This window comes from Bombus terrestris, chromosome 7, assembly GCF_910591885.1.
Source record: "Bombus terrestris chromosome 7, iyBomTerr1.2, whole genome shotgun sequence".
NCBI classification, from domain to species: Eukaryota; Metazoa; Arthropoda; class Insecta; order Hymenoptera; family Apidae; genus Bombus; species Bombus terrestris.
The window spans coordinates 16833340-16856834 of NC_063275.1; the positions used below are offsets into that span (position 1 = coordinate 16833340).

At 46.2% G+C, this 23495-nt stretch overlaps 2 protein-coding genes across 8 annotated transcripts in view; one reads left to right on the forward strand and one right to left on the reverse strand.

The window, feature by feature from the left end:
• Window positions 1-79: 79 nt before the first annotated feature.
• LOC105665968 lies at window positions 80-2445 on the reverse strand. The gene is made up of 3 exons (XM_012310804.2): window positions 2356-2445; window positions 1253-1371; window positions 80-762 (listed from the first exon to the last, which is right to left on the reverse strand). Exons 1-3 carry the CDS (start codon window positions 2443-2445, stop codon window positions 624-626), a joined length of 348 nt encoding a protein of 115 aa, XP_012166194.1. The 3' UTR covers window positions 80-623.
• A 4920-nt stretch (window positions 2446-7365) lies between these two features.
• Window positions 7366-23495, forward strand: part of LOC100648397 (ankyrin repeat domain-containing protein SOWAHB) — a 117154-nt gene continuing 101024 nt past the window's right edge. For all 7 annotated transcript variants that reach the window (XR_007224761.1, XR_007224762.1, XM_048407582.1 and 4 more), the window contains exons 1-6: window positions 7366-7525; window positions 7699-7760; window positions 8118-8507; window positions 9358-9507; window positions 22633-22668; window positions 22967-23071. Coding sequence is in view for 5 of the 7 variants with exons in the window: in XM_048407582.1 (XP_048263539.1) it covers window positions 7399-7525; window positions 7699-7760; window positions 8118-8507; window positions 9358-9507; window positions 22633-22668; window positions 22967-23071 (870 nt within the window). In the remaining 2 variants the exon portion in view is untranslated. The remainder of the gene's footprint in view (window positions 7526-7698; window positions 7761-8117; window positions 8508-9357; window positions 9508-22632; window positions 22669-22966; window positions 23072-23495) is intronic.

The window sequence follows — 23495 nt, forward strand, 5'->3', positions numbered from 1 at the left end:
CTGGTTTCGTGGAAAAACCGGAAACTATATCTAGACACGCTTGGTCACTCTAGCTTTTCTTTTCTTTTCTATTACCAAGTGTTCCTTCTTTCTCCCTCTCACGATGGCTGTCTCCGCAGCCGGAACTCTGTCACTCGTGAACCGGGATACGTATAGCAGTTCGAGGTAGTCGTAGACGGACGACGCGCGAAAAAACCGAACGGAGAACGCACGAACACACGGTAACCGTCGACACGGCGTGTCGCGTGACCCGCGTTCTATGACGACGACGACGGCGTCGAGGACGACGACGGCCGTCGGTGGTGGTCAGTCGGCGTGGAATGAAGTTGGCCCGCGGGTTAGGTTGGGTTAGCCGAGCCGGAGTTGCAGCATCAGCGGAGAGGGACGAGAGGGCAGAGCGCGCGAGCGAGCGAGCAAGCCGCCGAAAGAGGGGAGAGAGAGGAGAGAAGAGCAGAGAACAGAACGGAACAGACCGGAGTAAGCGAGCATTCGAGCGAGCGAGAGGTGTCGAGGGGCAAACCAACGAGGGAGAACGAGATACGAATAGTCAGAGAGCTGGAGAAAGGGGAAAAGAGAGAGGGAGAGAGAGAGGCGTAAGGCGTAAGTCTGCCCTAGTCGCTCGCTTAACCGTGCAGGAGGTGGCGCCAATATAACCCGTACTCCACCTCCGTCCGACAAAGAGCTTGCGTATACCTGTATGCGCCTGTTGGTAGGCCATACCGCCTACTGACTACCGTATTGCAGGATTTGCGTCCGTGCCGCCTGTAATTATTCCGATTTCACTTATATTCCGTCATACCCGATGTTTTTACGTCCTTCGTTTAACCGCTGCTCCCCTCGATGTACCTTTCCCGCGCGTCTACGCCGCTCGGAGAACGTGACTTTGTACTTCTGCTTCCAGCCTCTGTGTGGGTTAAGCGAACAAGCTTCACGATTCCGTCTACGTTTCCGCGATGACATCTTAGGAAATGTAAATGACGACGCCCTCGCGTCACGGAAATCGTCCTCTCTACGTCATTCCGTTCGGTCAACCGAACACACAGGATATCGATGCACGCTGTAAATCTCCTGACCGGCGATTAACACCTTCCTCTACCGCCGAGTCGTTCTTTTCGACTAACGTATATTGCGTTACTTATCGCAATTACCGCAATTCTCCATTTCCTCGAATCGATCTGTCGACACGGGGACAGAGGACGATAGCTCGCTGGCGCCGATAAACGATCGTTATCCATGATCGAACTGCCCTTACCTTTCACGTATACCTCCCGGTAATCGGCGACGACGTGGGCGGCGTAGCGGTCTCTCTGAGACAACGCGAACCTCTTGCGTGAACTTGCAAAGGGTGCCCTGTGATCGTGAACGAACGTCCTCTCAAAGAGCCGGATGTTCCCTCTTCCATGTCTCGATCAACCATCGCGAGTGCGTGCCATTTGCATTGACATGTTCTTGTCTTTAACCAGCTCGTTCGTACCTGTAAATTTACATTAAACTTAGATTTATATTTTTCAATTGGAATAGGACGCGGTGAAAAAATGCGCACATCCTATCCGCATTTACGCGAAACATATATTTTACGCGAGTGCACTGCGCGCATAAACATCAGTCTATGATACTTTGTCTTCGAGAACGTCCTCCACTTCCTCGTTGCATCGAGGTAAGATTTTTCACGGGAACTCTTCGTGACTGGTTTCGTAATAAGCTCGCAGGTGGGTTGAAAAAACGTTAATTGTACCTGTCGTTATCGTGCGTCATCCACTGTTTACTATGCATTCATATTGTACAGAAGTCGTGGAACGCGAGAAATACTTTATGGGAGTAGATTAGCGGTTTAGCAGGCGCGTTATTACACGCTGTCACCGGCGCGTTGCCTGTAACTTTTTCCAGCGTTTCTTGCGACGTTCGTTACTATGCACGACAAATTGTAATATAGCGGAGAAGAGTGATTCGCGCGATAGGTGCACACTCGTTTCGGAAACGCGTGCTACACCTCGAGCGTAATGACAGTTCACGTACGTCAACGAAACCCTATAGTTAGAGTTTCACACTTTTTACCAGCGATACTCACCGATAGCACCAGCACGAGCAAAGCGTTGGACAGATTTTTCGCGAGCTTACAACTTGACATATATTTAACGCGTTGTCCGGCTGTGTACTCTTTGATAGCCACGAATACTTTTCCGCTGTTCGCGCAAGCTACACGGCAGTGCGCGACTTAACACGAGTGAGCGCGCGAGTAACGAGACGCGTACAAAAGAAAAGAAGAAAGAACGAGCGCGAGGACATCGAGCAGCAAGCTGCAGTCGAACGAAGGGTTGGAATGCGATATGAATGCGTTAATGCGTCGTTACTGACAGCGACACGAATCGTTGATAGTATTTTCGGCCCTTCTTCGTACCCAGTGTACCCACCACTGGTAGCTCGACGTTCATACAGTCCAGCCATTGCTTCACTTTTTAATTTCTTTTTTGTTTGTTTTGCGAAATTCCCTCCATTGGCGGGACGCGTTTTAATTTGACTGCTACCGTTCGCGTCGACTGGCGTACCTGGCTTAAAATTCTACTAATAGTCGCCACTTGGCAGTCGCTATTATCGCGCGGACACACTCTGAAATAGCACGGGTTGTCACATCGATGTCAAAGATTGATCGCAACAGACTGTGACATTCTCGTGGAACGTCGGGGCATCGATAAACGCAATTGCTGCCACATTGAAAACTCTCCGAATGACTGCTCCAATCGTTAGTCATTTTGAAAAATTCTCGACGATATTTATATTTCGGATAGTTCTATTGGGATGGCGCGTCGTTTAATAAAAAATAAATAAATGAAATAAACCGTCGACCGTGCTTTTCCTCTGAAATAGGACATGTATTTATACGAGATATTGATCTATGATCGCGTGTTAAATGTTTCGCGTGAAACGTTCGGGCAAACAGTCGGTCAATTTCCGTGGTATATGTATTGCCGAATAAAAAATGCGCAGCTATTAGCCGCGCCAAGGTATACTTTGCTCTTTTCATGGACCTCTAACCACCAACGACAACGCGACCCCGTAGAGTGTTGATCGAGCCCTCGACTTTGTATGCACGGAAAGCCGCTTTACGACGTCAACGAAGGGGACACGCGCGCTTCGGTTGGATACCAGCCATGATAATATGTAATGCCTGTATAGAGCCAAGTGCTCGATCGCGAATCTTTGAAGTCCGAACTGGCTTTTCGCCGACAAACCGGAGCCGCTACGATCAAGTACTAAAAATCATCCGGTAAAACTATGAGAAAGCCAAACATACAGCTCTCGGTGGTCATACTCGCGGGCATCGGCTGCTTCACAGTCCTTATATTCGTTCTTTTTTTGGTACGTGGAACGAGCGTATATACGGGCGAGCACCTGTGGCCACTTTAAACGATGCCGTGGTAAACGGTAGTCAGGATAGATTGAACGGTCCGATAGGGTTTTAGCTCTCTTCTTTTGCAGTGAGGATCGGGACTCGCGCTTTAACCCCTCGACTCATTAGAGCCCATAACTCTGTTCAGCGAAACGTTTTACGTTGGCTGCCGTGCGGTATACGTAGCCACCGAAAGGAAGCTCGATGCATTATACCGTATCTTAGCTTGCGACGCGTATCTCTCATGTTTCGAACGAAATTTATTCCTCGAACGTAGAGTTACGGACTCGTTAGCTGTGTACATTAATCGCGATAACTGTTTCAGAACTGAATGATCGGACCTTAATGTATAATGCAGCGTATAATACCGTAATAATTGTGCGGAATCGACCTCGACGGACGTGACGTTCGACCACTGGCTTCACTTTTTTTCACTCGTCTCCTCGAAACACGGTTTTTAGGGGATCGAGACGACGAGTTCGACTAGATACGCGCTGGCTTTGTTGTCTGTTATTGCCGTTTTTCCCGCGGACCTCCCACTGTCCTTCTAACGAGACCACCAAAGGTACGCGGAGTAAAAACCGTGCAAGAAACCTGCCAAAGTACGCTCTTTATACGGGATGTTTTATATCGTAGCCAATTCGAGTGAGTGCAGTCGCTCCAATTATGGACGAATATATAAGTCGCTCCTGTTGGATACGCGCTACCATTGCGACCCTTTATATGGCAAAAACGATAGAGAGCGCGAAGTCCGTCATCGGGTTCAGGTCGAATTTACTGTTACACGTCGGCGTTGCTTGCCATCCGTGGAGAGGACAGCATGATCTAGAAGCTGTTTTTTGCCAGCGACGCGAGCGCATTTGCACCTCCATCGCGCGTTTCTTAGTTCGTGCGTGCATACACGCGAGTAACTCACGATATCCCTACGTAACGTTCCTCTGGAATCTTTGACAAAAACCGAGCTGGCGTTAGTTCTCTCGTTCCGCCCCGTTCTCCTCGCTGCGAGATACATACGTTCCGGTAAACCACAACAGGAAAAGGATTTCATTTGAAAAAAAAGTTAAAAACGGAAAACGTAGACCCTTTATCGCGGTTGTTCTTTCGCGAATAGAGTCAATTATGCGAATAGCTCGATCGAGTAACAACCGTGCTACATCGATGGATCTGCTTCGCAGTTTGGTTTTGTTGCATGAAAACCAATGGTATAGTATAACATATCCAATACTTTCATGTATGGGGTGAGGTTATACGAAATACAACAGTTCGTTTTCAAACTTTACTTCTATTCGAAAACGACTAGCTTCTGTTGCAGAGCCTACCGAAATGTTGACATTATCTATTTGCGTTTTACGTAGTCGTTGTTAGAATTTTTAAAATGGAAAAAAGAAAATGGGGACGCGAGTTGAAAGTCGAGTTAAACGTGTCTCGTCTGAATAAACTTGTTGTCGAAAACGCTTGGCATTAATAAAGGCACACCTTGTATGCGAGCAGGATTCACGGTTACAAAGGAGCAAGTGTGCGTTGAAGTAACGTTTCACGTTGGTCGAAAGTAAAAGAAGTTGGCGGAAACCATACATTACATAATGAATTCTTGTACACGCTCGGATAAACGTGTACAGTAAAAAAGCATTCCCCTGTTGCATTGTCCAAGAATTAATTAAAATGGCGCGAGAACAAACGGGTTGGGAGAATTATAGGGAGGGTGGGGAAGGGGAAAGAAAAGAAGCTTGCGGTTCTCGTCGGAATCCCAGCGGCGACATATCACTGGGCGGTAGATCACACGAACTCTTTTGCAGTTTGCACCAGACGGATAAAGCGCTGCAGCGGCTGCAGGCTCGCGCATCTTTTACGTATGCACGAGCATAAGCATAACGCAAGGGAACATGGGTAGATGATATCGTGGATGCACCTACGGGGCCACGGGGCGTCGACGCGATTCCTTTGTCCTCGTTCTTGGCCGCTCGTTCTTCTTGCTGCAACCGCTTCGCCCCCGGACGACCTCTTGGTGCACACATTTTGTTCACGGAAATACCACGGCCAATCTCGTGCATCAATCCTGCCGGGTTTAGAATTGTATCAAAGAACACGCTGCGTGTTGGCTACCGCGGTCAAAAGATTACCATCTGATCTCCACGAGATCCCTGATATTGTTATTTGGCGTGGTAAACCATTTTTCCCTTTTCTCTGCAGAGACACAAATCCGTATCCTCGCGGTTGTAATTATTTTAATCGAGCCGATCTCTGATCCTGATGATCCTTGTAAAGCGGTGTTACAGAATACGCTTAATGCGCGTTCATGGTCGTGTTTAACAGCATTGTCATTTCGGCGAAACGATAGCAACCATTAACAATACTTGAAAAGTTATTTATTTAACTCGTGAATCGTTTGACCGTTGCAGAGTGTTACGCGGATCGAGCTCAATCATTAGTCGTCATTTCATTAGAATATCGCCGATAAAAGGAGTTTAATTATAAAGGCACCACGACGCTTCCTGTCCGTGGACACGCATATGCGTGCCGCACGTATACTCCGTCCCTTCTAGTGTTCTCCCTTCGTCTTTTGTAGCTTGTATATATTTTTACACACGGTAGGTGATTAGTAAGGCCATTTTCTTCATTACAAAACATTGCTGCGAAGAACTGTTCTCATTATAACTCCGTGATTATCTGGATAATCTTGTTCAAGACTATACGTATTATGCAAATCATAGACTTTCTTCTTTGTCTGTCGTATCCAGGCATCGTGATGATTATATCAACACCATTAAAAGGCTTGACTATCCGATCTTGTTATAAATTAAGTAACTTTCGCGCAAGATTTTATCATCGCCTATCATTTTTAATATCTCGTCACAACAAAACGTCAGGGTGCGTGTTCCTTTTAATGTCGAATAATAGATGTGCAATCGAGAACATATAATTTTAACTTACACGTACGATAACCTTGGCTCCCAAGGTACTGATCTTAATGGCACCCTTGGGTAGTTAGTAGTACTTCTCATTTCAAATATACATACAGCAGCATTTATTGTATCATCTAGTTAACGTGAATTATGGCACCAGTTTTAATTTTAAGTTATACGTTTCGTGTAGTATGTAATTAAAAAATTAATAGTGGTCCGTTTGATTCGAACTTGTAAATGTATCAGATAACGTAACAAAAGTGAATTACTTCATCGACCATCGTCGATGCGTAATAGCAGCACTTAAATCGCAGTGTTTAAAGTTTAAAGCTCTATCTGGCTGTGCACGGTTATTCACATTAGTTTGTGCGACGGGTTCGTCAGCCGGATGTTTGCATCGATGGAATATAACGCGTCGGGCTGCTAAAAGGTTTTACGAATCGTCTATTTGCGCGGGCAGAATCAAATATCTAGTTCCATCGACGGTTAATACGTTCGGCTCCGAAGTGAAAAATCGGTTTTCGCGTGGCCGCTGGTTTTTATGTACGTGTATCGCGACATGGGATGCGAGCTAGCAGCTGGATCGCGCGTTACATATTCTATCGCATCCTACACGATTATAATACAATTAAATTGACTGCTATTATGTGTTATGCATGAGGAGTAACGATTGCACTCGTTACTAATGATGTTAACAATTTTTTTGCGGTGCAATATGATTACAGTTCGTTAGTACATTATTAAAGGAAGAAATTACACGTTGCGTTCATGTATGCATTTTCACGCATACATAATTTTTATTTGCATTTTTAAGTAGCAATTAGACATCGCTCACTTGTTCCAATGATGTACAATGCGACGGAAGGATTTCACGATACTACCATCTACAGTATATTAATACGTACTAGACGTATATCTTCTAGTTAGCTATATTGGATTTAGAAAAATTACGTATGTATCAGTTGCCTTCGATTAATAGAATCGGAGTCCAGTTGTAATGCGTTCTGAATTCATTGCGTGTATCGTGCGACACAGAGGTCGTCTTTATCGACAGCACAGCGAGGCAGTGAAGATAGTGGCGCTGCTGTGCCGACCAGTAGTGACAAGATGGCGACGCCCAGTGAACTGTCTATCGAAGAGATTCGCGAATATTTATTGGAAAATGGGGGCACTGCTCGTAATCACGATCTGGTGAAGCACTTCAAGAAGTTCCTAACGGATCCGGAAACACGAGGTATGCTGAAAATCTGATATACGACGTAGTCGGATCACTGTCTCACTTTCGCAAGGTGTGACCCTGATGTTACACGGTGTGCTGTGTGTAAACACAGACAGATTTTAATACTCGTCACACCGGGAGTCAAATCTAACGATACTTAGTGAATATTGCACAAATTTACATTGCAGTCGAGGCACGAAATCGGTTCAAGGAGTATGTAAACACCCTGGCTACTATAAAGAACGAAGAGGTGCGTCATCGAGTAGCAATTTCCTTCCGCCTTGACAGCAGCGACTTGTTGCACGTTTTGCGACGTTGCCGGTTTTTCCAATATGTACTTCGCGCAATTGTTGGAAAATGAGGTTATCTAGGAAGCTTTTTCTCCAAGATTTTCTTACTATTTCTTATCGAACACTGCGTACTATATATATCGTCGTAAAGCGTACTAGATATTCTTTTTATTTAGACAAATAAAGGTGCAAGAAAGTTAATGTTGATATATAACGTTTAAATATTCGAATGGTAAATTCGCAAAACGTAATACTTATGTTCGTTCATACTGCGAAGTCGAGTCTATCCATGCATCATAACGAAATTGCTCGTGCAGGGTGAAAGATATTTGGTTCTGAAGAAGAAGTATCGTCTAAATTCTCTGCAACTGTCGTCTCCGGATCAAATTGGATCACCTATTTCCACTGCCGACATATCTACCCCGGTTTCTCCGTTACGAGTTCCGCCACCCTACCGGGCCCCACCTCCCGCACCCCTCAGTCCGCCGGCGAATAATACGAACGCACATCGCGAGGAGTCGTGTTCGAATTTCTCCCGCGAAGAAGTCGCTATCAGTGCACAGAAAAATGGCGTTGATCAAGTCGAGACCGGATTTTCAACATCGTCACCTCCCGTACCGCCACGCCGTAAAAGTCAAGATAAGATCAAGATCGAGAATAAGGAGAACGTGGACAAGAATAAGGGAGGATCAGAGGCTGTTATCAAGGTCAGTATTTGCCTTATACAAGTAAATTCAAAATAAAAGGAAACGTGAAATTTTATTCGGATTATGTAAAGGAAGGGGAGGTGCGGTATCATTTGGTCAAGTTTAATTAACTAGTTAATTAAAAGGATATCAATTTTTTCATGTTCTGACTGAGATTCTTTTATAATACGGCAATCATAACTCGTCAAGGTATACAAGTGTTTGATAAAAGTTCACGTTTCTCGTACACACGCAAGCCACGTAGTATATGTTCTGCCTATAGTGTCCTGGTTGTGGTCGTATATGTAAATAAGTGTGCAAACGATAAAATGGTTGAACACGTTTTCGCTTTATCGGGTAATTACCGAGGCCAGATAATTTTGGTATTATTGCGCAATAGTGTTGCGTGTACATGGTTTGGTTATGTAGAAAGGTGTTCATGGTTACAGTAAATGTCACTTACGCGGTATGATAGCGTACGCAGCACACTCGACACTGGTGTTCCTCATCCTCTATCGAAAGCTTAACGTTCTTGCATAACGACACTGGTATCCTCGTCATAAATAATCGAAAATCTTATTTTCACAACTGTCATTGTTCTCGCAGTTATTTAGCATGCTTAGATACCACGAGTATTGATGTGTCGCTTTAATTAGTATTGTAGCATGATAGTATGACATAGATAAGCACCTCTATTTAGCGTGCACCAGTCTCGTCAAATATTTATATGTTAGCACATGGTTTTTTGTCACCCTTTCTGTGTTACTCTGTTGCTGTTTCGTTGTTGGTTCCGCCTTTTATCAGTAGCTGGACGTAGCGTTACGTGTTACTATTCTCTGAGTCTTGACAATCCGAGATATTAAACATGCAGGAAGATGAGGCCGTCGCGACGAATCCGGGCTCAACCGAGCAATTAAGCTTCCGCGAGCGGATGCAACGTTTCAACCGGATGGCTAGCGAAACCGATCTCCAAGGCAGGCCTAACGGCACTATCACACCTACTAAAAAGCGATCTGACAAGGTAACCGATAATCTAATAATTTTTTGCCTTTCTTCCTCTTAAGACGATCAGCCATGCTCGCCGGAGTATTTTTCTTTCACCGTCATAACATTAGAGTCGAGGCAATTATTTTGCCGTTCTTTCGTAAAATTATACCCCATCGCCATTCGGTTCATTGACTAACAAATTTGACGCTTCACGATACATTCCATGCTATAAGGTGCCCCTTGATAACTTCCTAATCGCGATTGGTAATCGAGGGTATGAAATAACGGAGCAAAGCGATTGTAAAACTTGAACGAGTCGCACGAGTGTAAGAACTAGCACGTGGCAAGGTGAAAAAATACTCAGAGGGAAAGAACTGAGGGACGAAGCGTAGTAATTCCGGGAATAATGGATATTGATGTTTATTATTAATATCATACGATATATTCATTTGCACGAAGTTAATTATTCGAAAGTGCGTGTATATTCGTGTATACACGAGGTATGTTTTAAAACAGTTATTAAACATACAAACGGCGTAATCATGTGGCTAATTCTCTGACGTATCCCTCGCTTCGTATAAGATATCGACAAATTACTTTACTCTAACAGAAAGCTTATATTATCTGACTATGATCTTCACGCGGATGTAATTCATGTGAGAACACGTATCAAGCAGCTCCTCAGTTATAAATAAGTATCTTTTATTTCCTCGAGATAAGATCGGTTAATAACACAAGGTGTTCTTAAACGTTTTGCTTTCAAATCATAACTACCCATCTGCTGCCGTTTCACGTTTGACACTGAGTTATCGGAGAAAAAGCGAACGATTCGAGGCGAGCATGGTGGACAGCCGGCTCTCGATATATCGAATAATCCACACGCAAGGATATACCTCCTTTTTTTTTTATTTGGCGAAGAAGGGATGCGGTGCGTACAGGTCTGACCGCTCATCTTGCATACCGAATAGACTACTAAGAATCCTTTTCTCGTATCCTTTACACGCGCGCCTCCCGCCAGTCAGCTCCTTTGCATCTTTCTCTATCTGCTCTCCCGTCGTTCCACCCTCTCGCTTTCTCTTTCTTTCTGTTTCTCATCTCGTCTGTCGCTGTTCGTGCGCCGTTTATCGCGGCGAGCAATATTCATCGCATTTGAATATCCTGCGGGCGGTATCTCGCGTACCGATCAGGATGTTGCGTCGATGTTGCCGTAAATCATAATTAGCCGCGCCTGAAAATTAAAAGTGGAGGAGGCAGACGCGGCGGGAACGAGAGGATCCTTTCCGCCGCGGCCGCAAAGCTTGCACGATCACCACCGCTCGTCCTTTACGCGCTCGATCCTCCATCATAATTTCGATATGTTTATCGTGCCGAACGATTAAAAGGATCGGCCACGTGGAACCCTTCGTGGCAATCGGAAGAAGTTCTGATCGTGCTCGTAATGCTCCAACGTTGCACAACTCACCGACGAAAACATACCGTAAGGACCTCGACACATGTACATATTCCCAAGAATTTTCATATTCATTGTATGTATGTATATTCTGGAGGATCGTGGAACAATAGAATATTGTCTGGGTCGCCTACAATTCCGGTATTTAGATTGTTCATTCTCCGAAAGAAACGCTACTAAAAATCTGTCCGTTTTATGAGAAAGATTATCCGATATCTCTAACGTGTAAGCGATGTAAAGTCAACCGGAAATACGAATCGTTTGGAACGCAGTGATCGTTTATGTTTCGCTCGCCGCAAAAGAGCTCACGGGTGGCGCGTGGGCCCAACGATAATTATTTATTATTCAGCTGTCATCATCTATTTGTGGCGGTCCGTCTTTCATGTACGAATCCAACCGGCCGGTTGTTAATTTTTATTAGTCGTGAGCGTGGATAGGGTTTCGGGACATGCCGAGAGAATCCTCTCGCCTCCGGACATCCTGTAATCTCTTGGGAGCTCTCTCGAGAGGCAAGGCGTCCGCCGGGTCGGAGCTTTCTTTGCTGTAATTATCATGCAGCATGGCCATGGTATTCCGCCCTCCGCATCCTTAATGAGCCCTTCGTCTAGCGTTGTGTCGCGTGCCGCGTCGTTTGCCAGCCGGTCGTCGCATCAACACGTTTCACGTAATTTTCCGTCGTGCTTTCTTCGAAAGCCTCGTTATAGGTCATTGAATGCAGCCGTGGCTACGTGTCGACGAATGATTATAGCACCGTGACGTCGACGATTAGGGTGAGCCATGGGAATCGTGACCGAGAGGGCTCTCACATGTTTGGAAATACATTTGTCTTTAAAGCGATGGTAATTTTTATTTGCACGAATATTTTCTTGGTGTGGGTCTTGCTGATTTATTTTTTATATGTATATATTAGAAACGTTTTTGTGCCATCTATTTGCTTGTTTACTTACTCTTCTATTAGTTGGTTTACTAAGTTACTAAGTTACAGTTGGTTGATAGTTACTGATCACTTAATGATCATATTTTACTTGTAGCCTGTGTGTATAGTGGATTTATAGAAACAAGTCAGATTTGGAGCAGAACAATTTACTTCCGAGTTACTAAAGTGTTTCGTAACTCTTCGTTCGCGCCAAAGAAAGGAAATATTAAAACGATGCCACCAAGTTAATGCGGTTATTCGTAGTCATCGGGCTTCGGGGCTACAGAGCCCTGGCTCGTTTTTATGTAAATTCGCTGAAAATGTGGGTGGTAAAGAATACTATTAAGAGTTGTATCTCCGTGAGAATTTTCGTAATCGTATGTATATTCCTTGCTCTTTTCACAGAATACAATATCCGTTGTAACGGGGTGGTATTCCGGCGGCGTTAACGCTACGTCGAAACTTTATGCGTCCACGTCGGTCTGGTCATCCAACGGGAAGAAACGTCGTTTGTTTTTCGATGATACCGCGCTTTCTTCCGCAACTTGCGCTCTTGAATGCTCGCGGGCGGAGTGGCACGCGGAACGAAGCAACAAGAAAGCTGCTTTTACTTCGACACTTGGAGGAGGACGCGTTCTAATTAGGATCACGCGTGTTCGCCTCTTCTACGGTGTAGTCTTGTCGGTAGTTCGTCCTTTCCTGGAGTCGGGAGAAAGAGCGAGACCGTGCTAGATACTCATCGTAAAGGTACCTAACACGGGCATGCCGAACTTGGAATTTCTCTCGTATAGTTCCGCATACATTAGGGACCTTCTAGGTGAAACTTGCAGGGTAGTTTGCCTCCTGGCAAAAGGAGCGAGCTCTCGTCGAGGGCTGCGAGGCGTTCGGCGTACTGAAGGACGAGCAGCAGCTACGCCGTGGCTGGGTCGAGGGTGTAAACCGCACAAAGTAATCTTACAGAATGTATATGCAAAGAGGTTCACCGACGTAGAACGGGCGAGGCTCGAGGGGTGGGGAGAGCACAGCTTGCATGATCCCATCCGCGACAACATCGACAAGACACCCCCAGAGGCAAACTTACCTCATAGTTCGAAGACTCTTCGACCTTTGCACGCTATCATCGTCTTTGCGATGCTTTTTATCCCAGTTACGAGACCGTACTTTTCTCCCGGAATTTAATCAATGAGCGCCGCGCGAAACGGATACGATATTACCTGGGCGATGATATCGACGTCGAATTAGGGAAAGTATTACGTACACCGGTGAAATATTTTCGTCGTTTTTTCGTTGGTACAAGTTTGGGAGACGTTATTAATGGTTCATTGGTTCTTGACACGCTACAGATAGACTGATATCGTGGAACCTTGGTAAAAGTAAATTGGTTTATGTCCTGTTCTCTTAATTAAACGAATCGAGTCGAACTCCAGTGACAAATGATCGCGTTTCGTAAATAAGAAACTTGCTTTTCTCTATTAGGTCTCTCTTTCTTCTTGTAATCAAATCTAACGTGACACATAGATAGGTCGAATATCATAGATATTTAATTCATCAGGAAATATTCTCTGATAGATTGTCGATTCTATGATAGTCAGACGTCGATAAAATTTAATAACCGGTCCAGATAATTACAAGTCGCGTCGAAGGGTGGTGGGGTCGTTCGACTGGGTAATAATTTATCGGCAAACAAGAATATCGAGATCGGCGGACGCGATGATGCGCGACCCAATTTCCTTGACGCCATCGAGCGCAGGACAAATTCACCCGTACCTTCCGAGATACACGGCGCACCAATATAAACAAGCTTGTCTACAGAAGTAGTTAGCACCTACTGTTCCCCATGTAACAGTGCTAGATACGCCTAACAGGTCTGCCGACATTTATTCCAGCCTATTACGAGTTAATCTTGGAAGCATACATAGCGCGCATTATCATTTAAATTGGTGCCGTTCTACACGCGCATTAAATTTGTTTGCTTAACGGCCGCCTCGTGCCGTACGCCCTCGCGCTTCCGCAGGAATTTTTAATGTCTTCATGCAAAGGTGACTGTATACTGATGGAGAGGTGACAAAAAATAGCTGTAACCTTACTATTTTTCATTCCGTGTGTATCTCTAAATAAAGATACCCATTAAGTATATCTCATTCGTTTGATTCGTCTTTTCAAACATCGCAATGGAGATTCTATTCGTTTTTTTCTTTTCGATCAGAAAACGTTAATAGTCGTCCATAACTAACTTCGCTAGGACGATCGAAATTTGATAAGGTACTAAAAAATGCGAAGGACATTTGTCGTAATAGAAACAACTGTACCGAGTCGAATCGCTTGATTTCTTCGTTTCGTACGCACCATTCACCGGAGACTAAGTACCTTCGTCGGCGGGTGTCCGTCTCCCGTTGTGACAGTCAGAGAATGCGTCGAAAACTGATTGTGACTGTCACGATAGCGAACGAGTCTCCACCCTTCCGGGTCACGTCGTTCTTGGTGGTCCGGCTATGGGACAGGGATTTCTTTTTTTACCGCCTAGGCGTAGGTCCGCTCGATGACCTTCCATTGACAAATTGAACGAATCTGTGTTCGGTCGACGTGGAAGCTATCAAACGAATTATAGAAAACGAAGATTCTCACGCAGAAGAGAAGCAAGAGAGGAAAGAAATCATAGTGTTTTGTTTCGTGACTGTGCGTATTGTAATTCATCGTCCTTGTAACAGTTCGTCCTTTATTTTTATCAAAGACAAGGGAGACATACATTGTAAATTCATTAGAAAGTTTTGAGTCAGGCCGCGTCTCGTGGTCAAGAGTGTCTGAACAAATGGTTGTCAGTAGATCGAAGGAGGCGTAGTTCTTACACGACATTAGCCGCAGATAAAGGCAGATACTGTCTCCAATCCTGAAACGCACGGCAGGAGCGTAGGTATCTTCTTACTGATCGACCGGATGAAACCGGGGAATGACCGATCGAGCGATGGCATTCCTTTCTGCTTGGAAGGCAGAACATGGATGAAGACGCGTAATTTGTTATCGGCACTGTAAAATGCATTCCACAGTCGCAGGAAAGAAGGGTGCGGATCGTTGCGAATTCCGATTACACTTTTCAGTACATACGTTATATTGAAATATTCAGATTAATTTCTGGAAATCATCGAATGTCTTATTAACAAACGTTCATTCGGACGAAGAATGTAAGAATTAAGAAACGTTTCTTTCCATCGAATGTGTGTATTCTAGCCTGAAGATACTTTAGAATTATTTTCCACTGTGCTTCCGTTACGTTCTACAATTTCTCCTAGAAATATAACCCAAACTTAGGTATCTTCTGTCAGCTGAACGACCGTTATTTTATCTTCGAATATATCGACGATCGGGTTCTCGCTTAAACGCCTTGTTCCTCGGAAGAAGCATATCTGTTGGAAGTTAATAATGTCTCTTTCACCGTCCGTGTAGAGAAACCGATACGGTTGGTCCGCCCTCGGTTCGATCTCTCAGCGAGTCTCGCGAGGTCGTCTGCATGACATTCCGGAGTCCTTTCTTTCAACCGATACAAGGACGATATCGTCCGATGCGAATCTTTCTTCGCCGCGAGGATAATCTTCCGTTAAACGCTGGTGCCTCGGTGGCCGCGAGGACCTAAGCTCGTACTTTATGCTAGTCCATGGTACCGGTAAGCCAGGAGTGTACCTTATCAGGAATCTGAGTCGCGCAGTGAGCGGCTATTTGTATTCATAAGTCCGCGGGAGGCCGGCGCTCGCTCCTTGGGCCCTGAGTCCCGGGGCCCGTCCTAGCTTCTATTGGGTCCACGCCGTTCCCCAGGGATATCCGACCGTAGCCTGGCATCGCTCGGTCGTGCTCGAAGAAAATGGGAGAACGATGGAGAAGCAGAACGGCAGAGGGCCACGTCATTCAACCGAGGCGCCCTTCTCGCGGACATCTTCGAACGGCCAAAGTTCCACAGTGTGCGTGTACGTGTGCACGTTCCTCTTGGTTGCTGTATATGCCGCGTGTCGGAGAATGTGACCAGTCATCGGGTTATTTAATTTTTCGAGGCACCCCTGTTGCGCATGTTTGCTCAGCCCCGCTGTGAGCACAAATTACCTCGCGACCGAATCACCTCCAGCGAAATATTCGGTCCTCGTCCTCGTCTACTCCTCCCCACGTGGCCGCTGCCAATGGCAAACTGCCATTCATGTCGGTCACACTTCGTGCCAGTATACTCTATTCCCTCCTCCTTTGCATTAGAGACCGTCTTCGTGGAAACAATACGCTCGACCGTATCTCGATCGTTTTTTGCATCGTTCTTTGGTACGTACAAACTCTCAAGTTGATTCCTCGAAGCAAAGGATCATGAGAGATTGTTGACGGAGTGTTTCCTTTGACTGGTTTCCCAGCGATGCATCAAGCAGGGACACGGTAAAGGAAATGGTTCATTAGACGCGACGATTGATCTACTGTTCTGATAATTAGTTCTGGACGGGTGTTCGATGTACAAGAGGCGCTCGGGGTTCATCCGCTGCAATTGCGGGGGTGTTGCAGCGTAGCACCAGCTGACCCCCTTACGTACAGAGGACACGAGACCAAAACGGACATGGCTACGTCCTGCGACGTAGTCTAGGCGCGTATATATACGGTCAGCCCACCTCGCTATCTATATGCTAATCCATTGAGATGGTACCCGCAGATTACACCTCGGAATTAGCCCAGAGACTGGGGTATCAGGGCCGCACAGACAGGCCGACCTGTACCTATACGTACCTTTATCCCACCTTATACACGTAACCTGTCCCGTCGAGCGCCTGCTCTCGCCCTGCACTTACAAGCCCGTGTGTATAGACTTCCATACGTACACAGGTAGACACGGGCACACGTACAGGTGTGTACGCGTACCTGGTGGAACCGTGGCTCCGCGTTTGGCGGAGGACCTCGGTGACTCGGCACTTCCAGTTCGTTAGCCCGTGTTAATAACGTTAAAGAGGATGCGATAAACTCGTTAGGAGACGAAACTACGCTCGAGGATGGTTAAGCCTGATCGTCGTGAGCTTACGTCGTTTCTTTCATTAGTGGATTTGCTTATAACCGAAAGGAAATTCATGAATGAACGTAGTGTATTTTTGAACGTTAGGAATAAGATAAGGATAGAGAGAAATAATTTCGAATAATCTTGGAATAATCCGGTGGTTGAGTGACAACCATAATGGCTCACAGAATCATTTCGTCGGAGTAGAATCGCGTCGATTAGCATTGTAGAAGGTCCTTGAAACAGTGACACTGCCGGCAGGACAATCGACCGACGACATTCGTACGATAGTTGTGAGCTCGAGCACCATGGTAAATTTATTAGTCGACGAGAATATGATCGCGTGACGCGTATTGCGGGACCGAGCTACACCGAGGAACACGATAGGTACCTACGAATATAATCCTGTCAACGGAGGCCGGTCGGAGGATGGGAGGTGCGGAGCAGCGTCGATGCTGCATGTTCTCTATCCGGACCAAATTCGACGTGCCGCTTCGCGAAAATACGAGCTGCCGGTTATGAATTACTCCCAATTCCACCATAGCGCCGGCTCAGCTAATAATCGTCTCTATGCCGAATTTCTCTGGCGTCGTGTAATCGTTCGATGCTTGCCTTGTCGAGCGTGCTCGGCACCCAGTCTCTTCGTACTTCGATATAAAAAATTGCTTTGACCCAAGGAACAATTCCATTATTGATTCTTTCGAATTTCATAATTATCCTTGTGATTCGTATTAAACGTTTTGCGTTAAGAAACTTCTGTATCTTTCGAGTTTCATAGTCTACGTGTTAAAATAAATATCCTATTTGTAATCCTGTTTATACTTTACAATTAAACTGGTTGTTTGCACGCTTGGTCGATGCAGTAGAATCTTCCAATTATTCTGAGTAGTGCATTCGAATTAGATAAAACGCATTTGCATACTGTAGATTTTTTGTCTTGAAACCAAACAACAAAGCAGAAAAAAAAGAATATCCTAGTGTTTTACAAGATACCTTCATTGTCTCTATGCAAGTATCTTTTCATTTATCCGACGTAAAATTTGTTAATTTTTGATCCAAAAAATTTTTACCACATCCATCATCCATCTCTTTACAATCGAATATCGAGAGCAGGCGAAGAGAATCCCGGGCGAACAAAGCAGACCTGTATCTCCGATTCAGGGAGACGCGGTGTCGCGCGATTCACCCATTCCGCGTGTCCAATTCAAACAGCGGTCTGCACTTCGGCGCGATTTCGTCCGACTCTGGACTAAACCTTGGATTATGATCCCGGACGATAGCAGCCGATGGAAATGGCGTTAGGTAGGTGGGCACCGGGCTAGGTGTAGGCATTATGGTGGTCGTTGGGAGGCGTCGCCGAACGGAACGCTGAATCACCCAGCGAGAGTTTTCCTGTCAGCGGCAGTACGGTCGCCACCATCCGACGAAGCCCCGTGGAATTGCCTCGTACGGCCACGAAATGAATGCGCGAACGCCCATTAGGGGAATAAATCAGGCCAACGTTATCCGCAGCGTTGCATAATCGATCTCGCGCGCACCACTAATCCGGGCCTAATCGTTCGTCCACTGTCAGCGCGTCAGAAAAGTTCCTCCTAACGATGCTCGTTAGAGAGGACCGAGCTTCTACCTTTCACGGTGGAGAACTTTCGGTATCGGGGATGATCTAGGGAATTCTGGTAGGAGTTCTGCAGCTCTAACGTAAATCGAATACAGGAAAAGTGATTGTGAAGATGTAGTAAGTAGGTAGATATTGCACTTGGCTAATTGAACACGAGTCAGGATTTTATTCGGTCAGTTATCGATAGTTTGTATCTCTAATTCCTCTTTGATTCAAAGAATTACTGGCGATAGAGATGACCGATAAACGAATCAAATCCCAAACATTTATACAAACGAAAGATACAGGTTTTCCGAGTAATCGATTGGATAATTTAATAAATAGAGAAAGGTTTCCCCGATCGGACAAAACGAGGGGATAAACGTTCCAATATAAATGGGACGAAATAATCCATAAACTCGATAATTACGTAAATCGTGAGTAGTGTATAATCTTTTAAGTGGTACCCGCAAACAGGCAGATTATTAATAGTCGGCGGTGGTCGAACGTTAACGGGCACATTAAATAGATATCCAGCTTTAATTCGTGAAATCGATCCTCCTTCCTCCCTGCTGCCCCATCTCTCAGGTCCGGTGGCTTTACGTCCGTCGTGTAGCAGGGATAAATTCGAGGGTGCGGCGAGTCGCGAAAATGTTTGGTTAGCATTCGGCTTATTGGCCGGCGAATGTTCGTGCTCTGTTAGGCATGTATGGATGGCCCCCAGGTTATAATAAAGCTAATTCTGCGGTGCTCTTGAGGCAGCTCGTGCCGCAACATGTTTTGCCTCCGCCATCCCGCACCAGCCCGCCACCGCCACCGCCCTTCCCCTTCTGACTCCTTTTGCCGTTTCACCGATATCCAACCCTCCCGACTCTTCACCTCCTGACTCTGGTACTCTCTGTTTCTCTCCTCTCCACTGCCTTCTTCCACGCGCTCGAACAACCGAATATATTTATACGCCCCCTCGGAGGGGTAGCACACGTCCGTTTATTAAAACGTTTCCACCCCGAAGAACAACCGCACGCGCTCACACCGCCTTCGCTTTTATTTCTCTCTCTTTCTCTCTCTGTTTCTCTCTTTTTCTCCAGCTTTCTGTTTCATTCAGTTTTTGCGTTCTTTTCATTGTCCCGAAAAGAGAAAAGCACCGGTGAACGTGAGCCAACACGTGCACCGCTGTTCGAGTATCTGCGCGCGTTTCTCTATAGCTACATTCTCGAAATTAACCGGAGAGGCGTATTTAATTTAATTAGAACAGGGAGAGAATGTTTTGGAATCAACGTCGACGCGGCGCACACTTGCGTTAACAGCGAGATGGTCATGGAAATTCCTCCCTTTGTGTTCGTTTCTAGAGCCGTTACGCTCGTTGTTTCTCCCAGCGATCTAGCATTAACGCGGTACTTCGCTATTTCTTTTTCTCCCATCCTCTTTCGAGGGGGTAAGATAATAGAGTTTGAGCAAATCGTTGAACCGTGAAGCGAGTCGACAATATTTGACACCGTATCTCGGAAGTTGTCGAAAAAGTTGGCAACGAGAAAAAGTTTTAAACGCGTGTCTGGATCCTCCAGAAGTTTGCCACCTCTCGAAACACGTTTGTATATGTACGTATCTCTGATCGAAGAGTCAAATCGTTCCACGTACTTGCCGTGCATGAGAGCCGTATAGATACGTACCGTATGTTGGCGTATTTAGCGAATTAAAAAGTTCCATGGTGGAATTTAAATTGCTCCTGCTCAGGGGTTCGCGTAATCGTAACGGTTATATAAATAACGACGAGTAAAAAATTAGTCCCGAGATAATATCTAAGGGGCGTCTACGCGCAGCGTGAAGTCGTGATAGTCGACGAAATTCATGGAACGAGCTGTACAGCTCTGACAGGCGCCGTGTTACGATCGATTAAATGAACAGTCCAGACGGAGGGTATAACGACGCCGTTGCATTAATTAATTCTCGGTGATCTCAATTAAAATATTAATTACGGAGAAACAATGACTCGCTGACGGGTCCAGGCGCCGATGAGGATAGATCTGTCTTTTCTCTTTTCTCTTTTTCCTCCCTTCCTATACCTGCGACTCGTTCCGTTCTCGATCTCGCTGGCAACGATGAATCAGAGAAGCCATCGTAGCGATGTTATTACGATTACCGTCCGTCTATAAGCTTATCTGATAACCACCCCATTATAGTGGTGACTCTCGCGGGATCGGAATCGTTGACTCGTCCGTCTATCCAATCGTTCGCGTTCGTTGTTGCGCCAACACGGGACAAGACCATTTGCATATTTCTGGACCAAGCTATCGGAGGAAACAAGTGTCTCCTCCCGGCCATTTACGTCGAGCGTCCGGTCGTTGGAAAATCAACCAAACCTACCGGTGACAAGAATCTTAACGTCCTGACTTTTTAACCGGTATATCGGCGATGTTCCACTTATCAGAAACCGAGAAAGCGAACAAGTTCCTGGACAAGTTGTCGTTCGTTGTTCGACGTTGTTTGCAATCTATGAAATCTCTCCGATGTTACATCGTTTCTTTTCGCCCCTCGAGTGCCGACTGGCTGTCAGAAGCCAACCGAATTCGTTGTTGACCCGTTGGTTCGCGTGGTTATTGTTAAACAGGCCGGACAATAACAACCGCTTATTGAAAATACGATTGTCGAATCACTGATGGAGGATAACGCTCTGGGCACGTCCATAATAAAGACTATCCCCCGTCCGTGTGTACCGATGCATTTGCACGAGGCACGGACAACTCTGCCGGGAGAGTGGCCGTAGCACATGAAAGCTGGGAACGTAGCTCGCTGCACCACCTGACGCGACGGGGGGTCAGTGGTTCTCACTCGTCCTTTGATTGGTAGGAAAGAGAGGGACGGGGGATATATCGCGATGACACACGCCACGAAGAGATCATCGGACTCGAGCGATCGAGCGAATTTGCATACCACAAGAGGAACGTTAAGCGTTAGGGATTACCCTGCGAAATTAAATTAAGCGCGGAATGCGCGAGCTGTGCGAGGCAGGCTTCTTAAGCTGGCAGCGCTGATCGCCCTCTCGAATCACGATTTCACTTAAAGACACGCAAGGTGGTGTCGATCGATAGAGATATATCGGGCCCGGCTAATGATGACTCGACCGAATTCAACTTCTACCCCTCCCGCTCCTTCGTTGAAAGTAATTTACGAGGAGTCACGATTGATTCGGATACGAGTGTCGATGTGAGCACCTCGAACGGACGATGCAGCCGTGACGAGTGAAAATACAAACAGTTTAACAGGGATGAGTAGTCGTTTAGCGTTCTTGGGATCAGCCGCTCCTCACTGCCTCCTCTTCCTTCTTCTCCGACTTCTTCTTTTTCCTCTTCTTTTTCCTTCTCTTTTTTCGAATGTCTCGTGGACGTACATAGGTGTGGTCGTGTGTTGCGAAAGTGTCGCAGAAATCGAGAGGGTTGTGTTTTACGTTTGTTGAGTGCACTTTGCTTCGAAGGGTTAGTTGCGATTACTTTCACTCGTAAATAAATGAAATATTGTAAATTCTACCAATTACGATATCAATTAATATCGATGGCGAATTCTCGAAACGATTACGAGAAGAATATATCCCTTCCTTTCTTAAACAATCGAGTCAAGAAGTAAAAGTGGACAGGTCGTTGGATGTAAAAGGTATCGGTTCCAAACTTCTACGAGACCATTAGCAGCGTTCCGCGATCCTGATAGAGACCCACTTTATCCGGCAAACAGCGCTGAGACAAAGTTCGCCGCAGGCTGGTTAAAACGCTTGCCCTCGGCCCGGTGGTGGCCGACAGGGGTTGCGTAAGTTGGTCCAACCTCCTGCGGTCTTGCGTCAGAGAATCAATTATTGGATCCGTATATCAATCTGATGACCGAAGCACGTTCGTGGTGCGCGGCTCCCCGCTGCTTTTACGCATTTTCTTCTCCCCGAGCTCTCCGTGGCCCTTGTGGCGTTCGTAACCGCGAGGGCACGTTGTTCACCGTAAGAAAGACGAAGATAGATATAAAGCGGGAGAAAGAGGGAACGTGGTTCTCCGTATGGCTCTGCAGGACCATATAGAGCGATCGCGCGCCAACGACCGGTTCCCTCATGGTGTTTCACGGCGATTCACCGTTCGCCCCGTCGCGCGTGACGTAGCACGTAATGTTGATTTCTCGAGCGACTGACTGATTTTCTTCTTTTCCCCGCAGGGCGCCGACGAAGATGACAGCGCTTCCGTTGCCTCGGTAAGTTCATCGTGCGAGTCTTCCGTGGATCTTGATTATCATACGCGAGCCAGCCCGCGAACACTTAGACTGTATGTGTGAGAAGAGAGACGATAGATTCGGTTCGAACGGATTGCGCGTCTTGGCATGATTAACGCACGCGGCCTCTGCACGGAGATCTTAATTAAAATTTTCCCCTTCTAATCGAACCATGGATCTCTCTTCGACGCGGTCCTGTTCGTGTTGGCCGTTATCGTTTGCTGGCTCGATATCGCGAGTAACCCCTGTTAATTGAGGCAATTATCGCTTTGGGAAGTAGCAACTGGACGGGAAGTCACGGGAGTGGTTGGTCAGAGCGGCGCAAGGGGATTATCAGGCATTGGCGAAATTGGCCACGGAAGAACCTCGCCTCACCCGACTCAAGGTATGTCAACTTTTTATGATCGCCATTTAATTCGAGCATGTTTTCTCGTTTGCTTTTTACTTTGTCGAAATGCCAGCAACGTCGAGTAAGATATAGGCGTTTTATATAAGTGTGACGTGTTATCTCGAACGACCCGAATAAAGACGGCAGACGTCTCTCGTAAATTTCTTTCGATTTATCTAAAGCGGTCTCTTCGTCCCTCCCTTCGTCTCGGTTGCGTGTACGATCGGTTAAAAAATTGTAGATTCGCGAGCGATTTGTCGTCCCGTGTGTTTAACGTGTTCACGTAGAGAAAGGGGCGCGCTGGTCCGCGCAATGGATCTCATTGAATTACGGCCACGCCGCCTCGGGTGATAATGACAAAGGTGGCGGGCCAGAGGTTCGGAAATATAATTACGGTGTGGCTTACCGTAGGCCTGGGATC

Excerpts from the sequence above, each read along its gene's own strand:
- LOC105665968 (XM_012310804.2), bottom strand. The coding sequence starts at position 2,445 with ATGGCTGGACTGTATGAACGTCGAGCTACCAGTGGTGGGTACACTGGG. Across the intron at positions 1,372-2,355 it reads TATCAACGATTCGTGTCGCT|GACGTTCGTTCACGATCACA; the intron begins GTCAGTAACGAC and ends GCTCTTTGAGAG. Across the intron at positions 763-1,252 it reads CCGGGAGGTATACGTGAAAG|GCGGCACGGACGCAAATCCT; the intron begins GTAAGGGCAGTT and ends GAATAATTACAG.